The sequence below is a fragment of the Stegodyphus dumicola genome, chromosome X1 (genome assembly GCF_044657685.1).
Source record: "Stegodyphus dumicola isolate Sdum_Otavi_A_Nest chromosome X1, ASM4465768v1".
Taxonomy (NCBI): domain Eukaryota; kingdom Metazoa; phylum Arthropoda; class Arachnida; order Araneae; family Eresidae; genus Stegodyphus; species Stegodyphus dumicola.
Window position 1 is genome coordinate 135,968,900 of NC_140780.1, and position 12,741 is coordinate 135,981,640.

Here is a 12,741-nt window from a genome sequence, read left to right on the forward strand (position 1 = left end):
TCGCCAATAATCACCCGGTTTTACTTTCCTCTAGCTTCTTTTTAACCAATAATGTGTGTTTTTCATTTTTTTTTTTTTTTCAGATTTCTGCTTGGATTATGTACAGTTCCTAATGGCTTATTTATTTTTATTCTGGCAGTTTAGCCATTTTTACACTTTTTTTCATAATTTATGAATTTGTATTTCATTTAATTTCTATCTGAATAATTAGAATTGCTTTAACTTTGTTTTGGAAATTTTTTTTTATGTTGGGGTGTCATTTTTAATTTTCAGAGGTACAAATAATTTAAAATAATTAATTTCTTGTTCACAACTAATTGGAATTGAGAAGAAAACTGATTTCACAAGAAAAAGATGTCATATTGAAGTCCTCCCACTTTAAAGTCATAGTTTTTCTTTAAAATGCCCAACACTTTTTTCGCCGGTATTTCTTGGCGAGATCAGAAATCGCCAATAGTAACTCGACTTTATGTTCTTATGGCTAGTTTTCAAACCAACAATGGGGCCACCAGCGGCCGAGTGGTAAAGACGCTGAACAATGGTAGTTCGGTCCGAGGTTCAAATCCCACGAACGGGCTGGCTGCATGGGCGTTTTCATGGTTTTCCCCATGTGTAACGTGTATACGAGCCAGTTTCCCTTAGAAAGGCCTCCACGAAGGCATTCCTCCCTTTAGGCAGATAGCCCTCGTGTGCTTTGACATAATTGAATAATCCAATCTAATCCTAAACCAACAATGTGTAACAATGACTTTTTTTTTTTTTTTTTTAAAGATTTAAGTTTGGCGTAAATAAAATTCATAATGAATTGTTTTATTTCTTTTCTATTTTGGTGCAAATTAAGTTGCATTACTTGGATAAGTAGGAATCTGACAATGATAATGCAGCTTTTTCCATATTGCAATTAGAATTATGTATTCATTATTTTTTTTACTATTTTTGCATATTACTTTTCCAACTCGGTCTAAAATAATTTAGTAGTTTTACTTACTTAATTTTTTTAAATAATTTCATTAAAATTCTTCAACGTTCTAGTTCATTCTTTGCCTGTTTAGTTTTAATTTAATGTTTGTAATTGTATGTAAAAATGTGTTGATGTTATTCTTCTCTGTGTTACTTGCTTTTCATGTTTTGCATTTCGCATAGTATGTCAATGTTTTTTCTCTCCCTCTAGTTTGGTACCAAAACAAAATGCAGTGGTGCAGTGTCTTCATTAGTGTGCATTATGCATTTATATGTAATGGGGTTTATTGTTTTGATGATTCTATGATTTGCAACATAGATAACCTCTGTTTTATGAAAGAAAATGTTCATATGAAATGCAGTGTAGCTCCAGCTTCCAAAAATTGTGAGGTAATACACGTGGAAGTTCATAGATTATTTAATTGTTAGATGTTAAAGTGATAGGAAGGTACAAGAGACAAGTATGTTGGAGAGAGAGAAGGATCTGCTAACTTTCACTGTAATTTGAATTCATTAGGCCATGTATATTGCAATGTATACAACTTTTATATCTGTATGCTGAAATTCAGTGCTGAAAGTAAAAATTTTACAAATGATGTGAAAGGATTGAAATATAATTGTAGGTTTTGTTACTTAAATCTCATACAGCTATCTGTGGGCACTCACCTTGCACCCTTACCTAGAATTTATTTGCACTTTCAAAATTATATACGTTCGGGCAACTAATGCATAAAAAAGGCATCAAGTCTGTTTTCACATTTTTTTTTTCCTTCATAGGAGTGAAAATATAGTCTATAAATTTATTCTACGTTAATGACGTAATGAAAACAAATTGTAATGTATATCTGTTATGAAAATGAAATGACATGAAGCTGACATTTACAAAGTAGGGTATACTGTATAGCAGCATTTCTTAATCATGTTTTTTTATGTGGAACATTTTTCAAAGTTTATTTTTATCATGAAACACCTAGTCTGCTTCAGTAGAATGGTTTTAATGCAACATTCTGTAAATGGATTACAGTGAAAATCGTTTAACACGAAACTGAGGGGACTGAAATATTTTTTTGTGTTAAAGGATATTGCAAAAAGGAAAACATATATTCAACAAAATAAGTTTATTAGAGTATATTTTATTTACATAGATATGTGTATGTTCATGTATTTAATAAAAATCAATGAAACAAAAACATCCACAAATGAAATTTTAACACAAAATTTTCAATTTTTTTTTTAAACCAAATATTTCTTGAGTTTTTGAAAATAATCCCATAGTTTTCTTTGCATTGTCTGCTTTAGCATCAGATTATCATCAAACTGTTTGATGTCCATTTTGTTATTCATTTCACCATTGGAATGTGCATCTAAATAACTGCGCATAATTTTCATGGTGTTCCTCATTTTGGATGACATGGGAACAGGAGCTGCATTCATTTCATTTTCATCATCTGAATCTGCATTAATGACAGCTTTTTGAGCTTTGAACAAACTCCAAAATGTCTTTGCCGTAATTGGGGCTGTACACACATTATCATCATCTACTGCAACGAATTTTTCCGATGATGCAGTAGAAGAGTCCAATAATACAGAAACTTTCTCAACCAATTTCATTAGGTGTTGGCTCAGTTTCAATATCCTCCTTTTCCATTTCTTTTGGCACCAAAGAATTTGATACTTTTGAGAACCCTGCATGACGAAAACAATTTTAAATCATCTTTGGAGTTTCTGAATTCCATCCAAAATGCAACATATGAAGAGCATCTAATAAATTGATCGAGAAATCTTCATGTGCTTCGATAGCGAGTAAATATTTTCAAAGCAGTGTCTTCCAGTAGGAAAATTTCATGTTTTGTATAATCCCTTGATCACAAGGCTGCAAGACACTTGTTGTACTCGGAAGCAAAAAAGATAAACTTAATAGCTGGAGTGAGCCGGACAATTATCATTGCAACCTTACGTTTTTCTCATAAGAACTGCTTATCTAACTTTACGATCCAATCAGGGAAAATCCTAGCTACCATCCATGCATTTGTGTTTTCAGTATATTTGACTGATAATGTTCTTGCATTCTTAAAATGCTGCAGTTTCAAACTTTTGCCAATAACAAATAGGGGTAGTTTTTCAAAACCATCCGAACTGCATCCTACCAATACCGCAATCCCTTCTTTAGACAGTTTTCCCTCTGAACCCAATTGTTTCTTAAACGATAAAGTTTTACTTGGTAAACAGCAATAAAATAACTGAGTTTCGTCAGCGCTGAAGACATCTTTCACTTCATATTCTTCAAGTACTAAAGGGAACGTAGACTGAAACCAACTGTCATGGTCGGTAAAACTGGATTAGCTTCACCGCAAGCATTTTTTAGTACTATGCCATTTCTTTTCTTGAAATGTTCCTACCAGCCTGGATTTGCAGAAAAATACCCATTTATTTATCATGTTCAGTGCTTCTTTCTAGCATTAAAGGCCGTGATATGGGAGCATTCTGAGATCTCACTTGTTTGAACCAAACAATAAAAGGCCGTCTCTAAATCCTCGTGCTTGGCTGTTCTCGTCCATTTTCGCTCTGGCTCATCCTCACTCTGTTAAAAAATTTCTGTAATTTGCTCTCTTTGTTTAACTATTGTTCACAATGTAGAGTTAGCAATACCAAAATCTTTACAGATTTCCGTTTTTGTCTTCTGTTTTTGATCAACAGCCTTAAGCTCCATCTTCACTTTAAGCAAAATAGTAGTGTGCTTTCCCCTTGAGCTCTTTGCCATTGTGCTCGTAAAAAAAAATCTTCTAAAGAAGGGAAAAAGAACAGAAGACGCAAACCAAACTCGCTGGTTTTTACTAACACGACTATGTACTCCTGGTGAGAGATGTTTTTATGTGGCATTTTTAGGGGTGGAGGGTGAAAGTTGCTTAGATAAACAAAATTGGCTTGTGTCACAGGCAAGGTATTTCAAAGCCAAGTTAGCCTCCTTTCTACAAAACATGTGAAACCATCTCTCTTTTCATTTCACACCCCTCTTAAGTCTTGCCTGCACGGCTGGTGGTGTTTTCCGTATTTTGTTCATTTCCAGAAGGGAATCTTTTCATGTTAAGTGATTTTTGTTTCGTATTAAGGGGGGAAATGTGTGAAAATACATGGTAGTTTGTGGGGACTGTTGTATTATTTTGCGTTAATCGATATTTCTTCTTAAGCGTTTTCACATTAAACATATTTCACTGTTTTTGCAACAAAAATGACAATTATTTCAAATGATATTTATTTGCTTTAAAAAGTAATTTCAAAATGAACCTAAAAAAATCTCGAAACAACTTAGAAAAGTGTTTTGAAACAAGGTTTTTAAATTAAAATTTTAATGAGATGAGTGGTACTGCTTTTTATTATCTCAGATATACTTAATATCAGGTTTTATAGATGAAAGTTGAATTTTCATATCAGTTTTGGCATCAAATCTGTTGTGATATTTACTTTTTGTTGATACATAAACTGAAAACCCCGTTTTTGACACACACATGGTTGTAAATGGTAAAAGTTTCAACACGGCCTTTTGTGCCAATTGAGGATAGTTGTCTTTTAAACTCTACCAGAATTCCACTGATGTCATTAATTAAAAATTTTCTTGCAACAATGAATCAGATTTCATTTCAATAATAGTTTCATATTCTTTTGATAACATTGTCAAAGGTTATGTATTGACAGTAAATAAATATTTAATCTACATCTCATTCTGATATTTAATCTGCTGTTCATTTGTAAAATACTGATTAAAAGTTTCATTCAAACCTTTCGAGTGCTGAATAATTTCTTCAAAAAATATCTCCCCTGTTTCAACCCCTTCTGCTTCTAAAAAGTCTTTTATTGTCAGGAAGCAGTCGGAATTATTGGAGCAGACGTGAATTGTCAAAGTTATGTATTTTTTAACGCAAATATTTTTTTTATGAGCTGTAACTGCATTTTTTTTTACCCTGAAGGGTTCAATTAACTTCATTAACCTTTGTAAAAATGTTGCTTAAGTAGGCAATTTTAAGCAGCCAGTTTTTATCAAATTTCAATTTGAAATTATGTTTAAAAAAAAAAAAAAAAAAAAAAAACTCTTAAAAGTATGAGTTAATATCGTTTCTCCACTTCATTATGTAAAAGAAGAGATGTGTGTACATTTTCCATGTGCTCCCACAGTATTTTGAATAAGCAATTACTTGATTGCTGAGATTTTATGAAATCGTGAGTTTGACGATCTCATGAAGAGCAGCAATCTTATAACTGGGGGATAATTTTTTGCAGCAGGTGTCTGCCTAAGGATCATGCAGTGCCTACTACAACAGTGTTTGGCAATATTTTTAATGAGCTGTGCAGCTCCATTTATTATGCCCTTCATGACCTTTGCTCCGTCGGTGCAGATATCTTTGCAGTTATTACATAGTATTTTATTCTCTTCAAGAAAAGAAGTTAGGAGATCAAATGTTTCTACTCAGATAGTACATGATGGTAGATTTGCATAGCAGAAGATACTCCAATAATGCATTTTTGGGATGATACCTAATGATAACAGTTAATATTTGAAGTTCAGCTACACAGGTAGATTCATCCATTCATAGTGAAAATTTGTATGATTTCAGATGAAAAGTAGATTCATTCTTTATATTAGCTGCTAAATATCTAATGTGCTGAGCTACCGTGTCATTTGAAAGTGGGATCTTAGCTATTTACACTCATGTCCATAAATTAAGGATAATGCAAAATCAGGCAAAGGAAGAGTTAGAAGCAAAACAAATTTGACTTATTTGTAAAGCTTATTTATTAAATAAAAGGTAAAGAGCAAAAAAAGATGCTATATTTTGATATTATTAAAAAATTAGCAATTTTTCTCCCTGGAGCAAATTACAAAAAAAAAAAAAACCTATTTACAAAAAACCAAGATTACATTGTTGGTGTGATTGTTAATACATTGTATGTCTCCCAGATGATGCAATACAGTCCGTACAATGCCTAGGCATGCTGAGTATCAAATTATCGACCTGATCTTGGGGGATATTACACCACTCAAAAAGCAATGCTCTCCGAAGTTCCGGTAGACATGTAGGAGGAGGTTGACAGGCTGCAATTCGTCGGCCAAGCATGTCCCACACGTGTTCTACTAGATTCAAGGTCGGTGATAATGCTGGCCAGTCCATACGGGTGATATCCCCCGATTGAAGGCATTCGCTTACGGCTTACAATGTTTGCACGGTGAGGAAAGGCGTGGTCATCCATAAACACAAATTGTGCGCCCATGGTGCCCCGAAACAAACGTACATGTTGTTCCAGAATGACATCCCGATAGATTTGGCTTGTCATGGTTCCAATTTGAACATGCAGGTCAGTTCTGGAACCCAGAATATTTCCACCCAAACGAGCACTCCTGCACCACCGTAACGGTGTCGTTCAATGATGTTTTCTTGGTGGTAACAGGTACCTAGAGCTCTCCATATGAAAGTCTGGCAAGAATCAGACTGCAAGCTAAACCTGGACTCGTCGGAAAAATCACACAAGCCCACTGTTGCGGTATCCACAATGCATGCTCTCTACTCCAGGCTAACTGCAGGCGACAGTGAGTTGCAGTAAGTGCAACGCATCTGACAGGTCTATGAGCATATAGACCAATCTGCCCTAAGCGTCTGTACATGGTCTGCCTTGAAATTGTCGTACCAGTGGCTGAAGAGAGCTGACGAGACAGGTCTGAGGCTGTGCTCCGCCTGTTTCTTTTTGCAGTAACTGCCAAATGCTGGTCCTCATTCAGCGTTGTAACTCTGGAGTGACCTGTGCTGTAACGTCTACTAACATTACCATCATGTTGGAATCGTTGCCAAAGCCTGGAGATGACACTCTGGGCAGTTCCAAGTTCGTCTGCTACTTCCAGTTGGGTACGCCCACATTCCAGACGGCCAATAATTCTACCACGTAAAAAATCATCCAAATGCGTCCTTTGTGTCATAACTATTCGGTTATTGCACTGAAATGCTTATAAAGCGCCTGTGAACACCTGCGAACTGCGTTGGACCGTCATAGTGCCCTGAGTATGAACTAGAAGTGAGCTGGAATCGTAGGCAATAGCGCCCCAAACCATTATGCCACGTAGTTGCACGGTGGGGCGTTCCACAGTTACTGCCGGATTAGATTGGTCTCCACATCGACGACACACACGTATGTGGCAACTGTCACTGGATAAACAGAAACGTGAGTTATCTGAGAACACGACGTTTTGCCATTCTGTCATCCACATTGCTTCAATCCGGCACCATTCTAAACATTGGCGTCTATTCTGTGGGGTCAATGGCAGTCTTCTTAACAGACGCCGTGAGTGCAGGCCACATTCAAATGGTTCTGGTCGACACGGCGACATCCAGGGTATCTTGCACATGCTGCAGAATCGCGGTACAAGTGATGTGCGGGACCGCCACAGTTTGTCGGCGGATGCGTCGATCCACGTCTGCTGACGTCACTCTGGCTGCCCGATGGACCTTATAAGAGATAGACTAACCCAGTGGGCGGGGCGCGCGTCACCGACATGTCGGCAAGAAAGAGCAGGGACGATCTGATTTATTTTAACACTGAAACCTATGGCGTTTGTATCACATAACTGTTTTTAATTATTAAATGTGATACGTTGTATAGTGATGAGATTATGAAAGCCACAGTTTTTTACAAATAGGATTTAATATATCTCATTAAAGCACTTTTTCCTGCATTTCGCTCATTTTTTTCATGCGTTATTCTTGTACAAACATCTTTACTTTGGTAAAACGGTAAAAACTCTAACCACAAAATTTATGAACTTGAGTTTTATGTAAAAATAAAGTAAAATTAAATAAGACTGATAGTACGTGATGGTTTGAAATAAATAAGGTAAAATTAAACAAGATCTGATATATATATATGTATATATATTTTTTTAACTTAATGAACATTTTCAGGCAGTGATTTTAAAAACTATAACAACATTAAAAAAAGATTATTTATTTGATTGTATAATGATTAAATTATTAACATTAAAGTGGATAATTTATTTTAGTAATTTATAATATTTGTAGCATAAACTTTTCTGAGTGTAATGAAGGAAAACAAAAAGATAAAATAAAATCTAGAAGCACTCAGCTTTTATATTACGCCCAAAAGGAACCTTTTTTTAAAGTTTTCTGTGTTACCTATATTTATTGAATATCATGTTCTTTCCCCGTAAACCACATACATTTGAAAACAGCATATCTTTAGAATTTCCGCACTGGAGATAAAACATTTTCCGTACACTGCTCGCTCTGAAATCGTTGAGTTTGTTAATCAAAAATTCGTTAAAGTTTTATAAAATGTGAAATAGATTAAAACAAATTCGAAATTCGGCCGTCCAGATACCCATGTTCGGGTGGAGGATTACATTATTCAAAATTTAATGGCTCTAGATACCGTCGTTTTTGTCACAGTGCGAGAAACATACATGTATTCATGCAAATTCTTCATTATTTAATTTCTTTACATATAATACAGGGCTATAACATTTGGTAACAACAATTTGCAAGGAGACACGGACATTTATAGTAAAAAAGCGCAAAATGCCGCTTCGAAACTAAGAGCCTTTTTAGGCTACCGCCCCTTTGGGCTAATAAATTAACAATAAATAAAAAAAAAATCTTATGCAGAACTAAAATTAAACTTAAAAAAAATAATCACTATAAAATACAAGCAAAATTAATTATTACGGTTAAATACAATTTTAATATTAGAATTAAATGTATAAAAATTCTTAAGGCGTTAAAAGTGTTTATCACTATGATGTATTATGAAAGATAATTGAAATAAAATTCCTTTATAGAAATTGTGCTATAATACTCATCTATAATTTAAAAAAAGCAGCACAATTTAGAATTTTAAACAAAACTTTCAAAAATTTGTTTTTAAATATTTTAGTACTTCGTTCTTATTTACACCAATAAAAAGCATAAAAATTGCAAGAGAAAATTGCTTGTTTGAAATTTTCTATTAGTTCAGATTTAAAATATTATTTTCTAAAAGAAGTAGTTACAAATTTTCTTACAACATAGGAAAAGCTAAAAAAATATCCAGCCCTGAAAGCATGCAATAGCTTTATAATTATTTGGAATGTTAATTATGCTTGATAAATACGCTAATTTTTTTTTAAATCAATCTAAATTTCAAAAATAAAAATATGTAGAAATTCTAATTTGTGAAATGATGCGCTATAACCAGCTCTTTCTTAATAATTATACACGCTGCAATAGGCAACCAACATTAAATTTCTGCAAGTCGTCCCTACTCCTCCGGATGTTATCAAGGTGACAGCGGGCAACGCCTCAGATGAGGGAGAAAATCCGTTTGGGTTAGTCTATTTCTTGTAAGGTCCATGGGCTGCCCCTGCACGCCTCCTTCTTCCCACATTTCCTTGTTCCAACCATGTTCGCCATAGCCGATGCACCGTGCTTGCATCCATGTGGGTATCAGCTGTGATTTGACGTAAGGACCAACCCGCCCTTCTCAGTCCGATCACCATACCCCTCGTAAAATCGTCTATCTGCTGGAAGTGCCTTCGTTGACGGCAGCCTGGCATTCTCTCCTATTACACGTATACACGGGACAAAAACCAGTTTTCTTCGACAATTTGTCTGCAGAAATAATGACACGAAAATTGCCTATTCTGCATGTTCCTTCTCTTGTATTTTACTTCACTTGCATCAGAGAGCTGCACATTTCACATCATTCGCATAACTCAGTGACGTGCATCTACTCTAAAATTTGCATAAATTTCTGACCACTCCTTGGTGTTTCATTTTCAATGTCGAGCAGTGTATTTTGAATTGATTACTTATAGAAGCATTAACTGACCTAAATTCTTTTGGGGTGATTTCATTTGTATTATTCTCATTACTATCATCAGTATCTTTGGAAGAAGAGCTAGCTGTTGAATCCAAAGCAGAAAAGTCAAGTTCTGCAGTAGAATGAATGCTTTAGAGTGCCTTTTTTAAGCCAACGTACCATTCTGCAACAAAATATCAAAAACCTTTTAAGACCAAATATAATTTTAATTTTTACTGACATTGATAATATTGTTAACTGTGGAAGATAAAATGCAAATAAATTATTAATGCAATTTCTAGGTTTTAAAATTTCTAAGACAATATTACAGCCTATTTGTATTTGCTCTCAATAACATGGCACTCAATACATAAACGTGACTCAGCAAACTTCTGCTACGGATCACTTGCTAGAATAATATTTCACTTGGAAGATGTGTGTGATAGAATATGTCCACAGTTTTAATTCTTCTTGTATTTGTGTGCGGAAAATTAAGATTTGTATGCTCTCCTGCTTGGATTTCCTCATAATTTACATTATGGCTCCCGAGATGTTTTGTTTATTACTTCCTTGTTCGAAGTAAAGGCAGTATTGTTATCATGAAAAATTCTGGGTATCGTAATTCAACGAAAATATCCATTTTGACCACTATCGAATGCAATTTAAAGATGTTTTTGCATAACATCTATACGTAAGGACAGAATACAGGACTCTTTTTCTCCAAACGAATTATAAAACTGATTTAAAATGGACTCAGAAGAGATTTTTTCGTGTTGTCTGTATGCACTTAGATATGCATCTTGCATAACTCAAAAACGAGTAGCCTCAGAACGTTGAAATTTTGTATATGGGACTGCTATAAAAGGTAGTTGTGCACATTTTGTTACTCAGCCCTGTTTTTTGTATATTATTATTATTATTATAGTTGGTAAATTGTGCATTTTTTGCTTCAAAAATGATTGAATTATGTTGTTCTTATCGTCTGGTTAAGGTTTTTATGCTTTTATCTAGTCTGCATGCAATAGTTGTAGAATTATCAACAGTTTAAAAGTTGTTTATGTGCGACTAAGCCTAATTTTTCTTGCCATAGCAGCCATATTTGTTTCCATTTGAAACTTAGCAGAATAGTCAGTCTTCCTGCATCTTCAGTGTCTTTTTGCCGAGTGAGACCAAAAGGAAACTTTTGTGCACCGAAAAATCTGAATTCTTGCTGCTGGCCGAATTGCTTGTTTTTGAGCAGAAACTCTAATATTAATTGTAAAAAAAAAATTGTAATTGCTTTAGCTACATTTAATGTTTTATGCTTTTCTGTAACTTACAATTTTTATGGAAGATATTTTGATTTTTTTATGTATTTTTGCCTTGCCGCGAAGTGAGAACTGAATTAATTGAATGAGAAATATATCTGTAATGAAATTCAAGGAAATGCGTGTTTTGTATTTGTTTAGGAGTAGCGCATGCACATTAGGTAAGCGGCGCTGAATCGTCTGTGAAAAACTGTTTTTTTTTTTTTTTTTTTTTTTTTTTTTTTTTTTTTTTTTATATTTGTTTCATTTCTTTTATACATTGTTTTAGATTTACTATAGTATTTGAATACAACATGTGGCAACGATTAGATAATTCTTCAGATAATATAATTTTTGTGCATTCTGAGTTATAAAATGAATGATATATAACACTGTTAAGTGAACCTAACGCCAGTGTCACTATGGTAAATAAATATAGTGAATTTTGAAGAATGAATTTATTCTGTTCTGGTTTATATGCTATCGACGAAGTAGATTTAATTAAATTCAATAAGTTTAAATGAAATGCAAGAAAAAAATGCGTATATTTTAATATTCCGTACGAGGAAGTCATGTGGTGTACACATCAGATTTTTTTTTAATGTTGTGGAGGAGTATGTGCTGTGTGTTACTATAAGAAGCAATAAATTTTATCGGGAAGCAAAAACTTAATATATATGTATGTGTGTACCCTGAGAGATACCTCTATATTTCTAGATCTCTGGTATTCTGCATGTGTAGCGATCAATAAAGAAATGAGCTGGGGAATCATCATTACCAGGATTGTGGGTGGTTCCCCGGCATGGCCGCTGTAAAATATGAAATAATGTCCCAATGGCTCCATCACATCTTATGACTTTGGACAGTCTCATTTGTATTGACTATCTAGATTAGTAAGTGGAAGCGAAGGTTAGTTAAAGCATATAAGTTTTGTGGAACCCTTGAGCGATCTCCATGGAACCCCACAGTTCCATAGAACACTCTTTAAGAAACGCTGCTGTACAGCAATTCATTGTCATATTCTTGCTGAATTACGTAGGCATAGCTGTGAAACATCCTGTAAAATAAATTTATTCATAGATTTAAACTAGTTACTACCCATTAGAGGCGTTGTGCCGCGTTTTCCTGCTGATCTTGACAGTTTTAATTTTGATGTTCATATTGTTCTACTCTTAACAGTTATTAAAGAAAGTAGACATAAAGTAGTGTGATTTTTAGTATGTAACCATATGTGAATCTTATTATTGTCAACAGGAAGTTTTTATCAAACAGAAGTATAAAACTATATGTCTGTTTAATAATAGCTAGTCCAACTTTGTATTTATGCCTACTCTTATTTTGTACTGTATGAAGAAAAACCCTACTGAGTTAAAAAAAATATTTATAAATTCATTGTAATACCGAATTGTCATTTAATGTGAACAAAAATAAAAAGTAATTATAAACATGAATATCTTGTGTCATAATTCATTTTGTTTCTTTACACTGTCAATGCATTATGCAACTTTTAAAAGAAATACATGATATCTTGAATGATGTATTTTCTTCTTTTGGATTTGGTGTTCCAAAGACTCAATAATAAACATGGCGAAATATATTATTTGTCCCCCCACCAAAAGGGGGGAATGTATAATTCCTGTGTTATCTTGTTTGGAAGATT

General features: G+C 34.0%; 1 protein-coding gene across 6 annotated transcripts in view; it reads left to right on the forward strand.

Moving 5' to 3' along the window:
* Scgalpha (sarcoglycan alpha) overlaps positions 1–12,532 on the forward strand; it is a 146,068-nt gene extending 133,536 nt beyond the window's left edge. For all 6 annotated transcript variants that reach the window (XR_015038549.1, XR_015038550.1, XR_015038552.1 and 3 more), the window contains one exon: positions 1,172–12,532. Coding sequence is in view for 3 of the 6 variants with exons in the window: in XM_085807768.1 (XP_085663894.1) it covers positions 1,172–1,214 (43 nt within the window). In the remaining 3 variants the exon portion in view is untranslated. The remainder of the gene's footprint in view (positions 1–1,171) is intronic.
* The last annotated feature ends 209 nt before the right edge of the window (positions 12,533–12,741 follow it).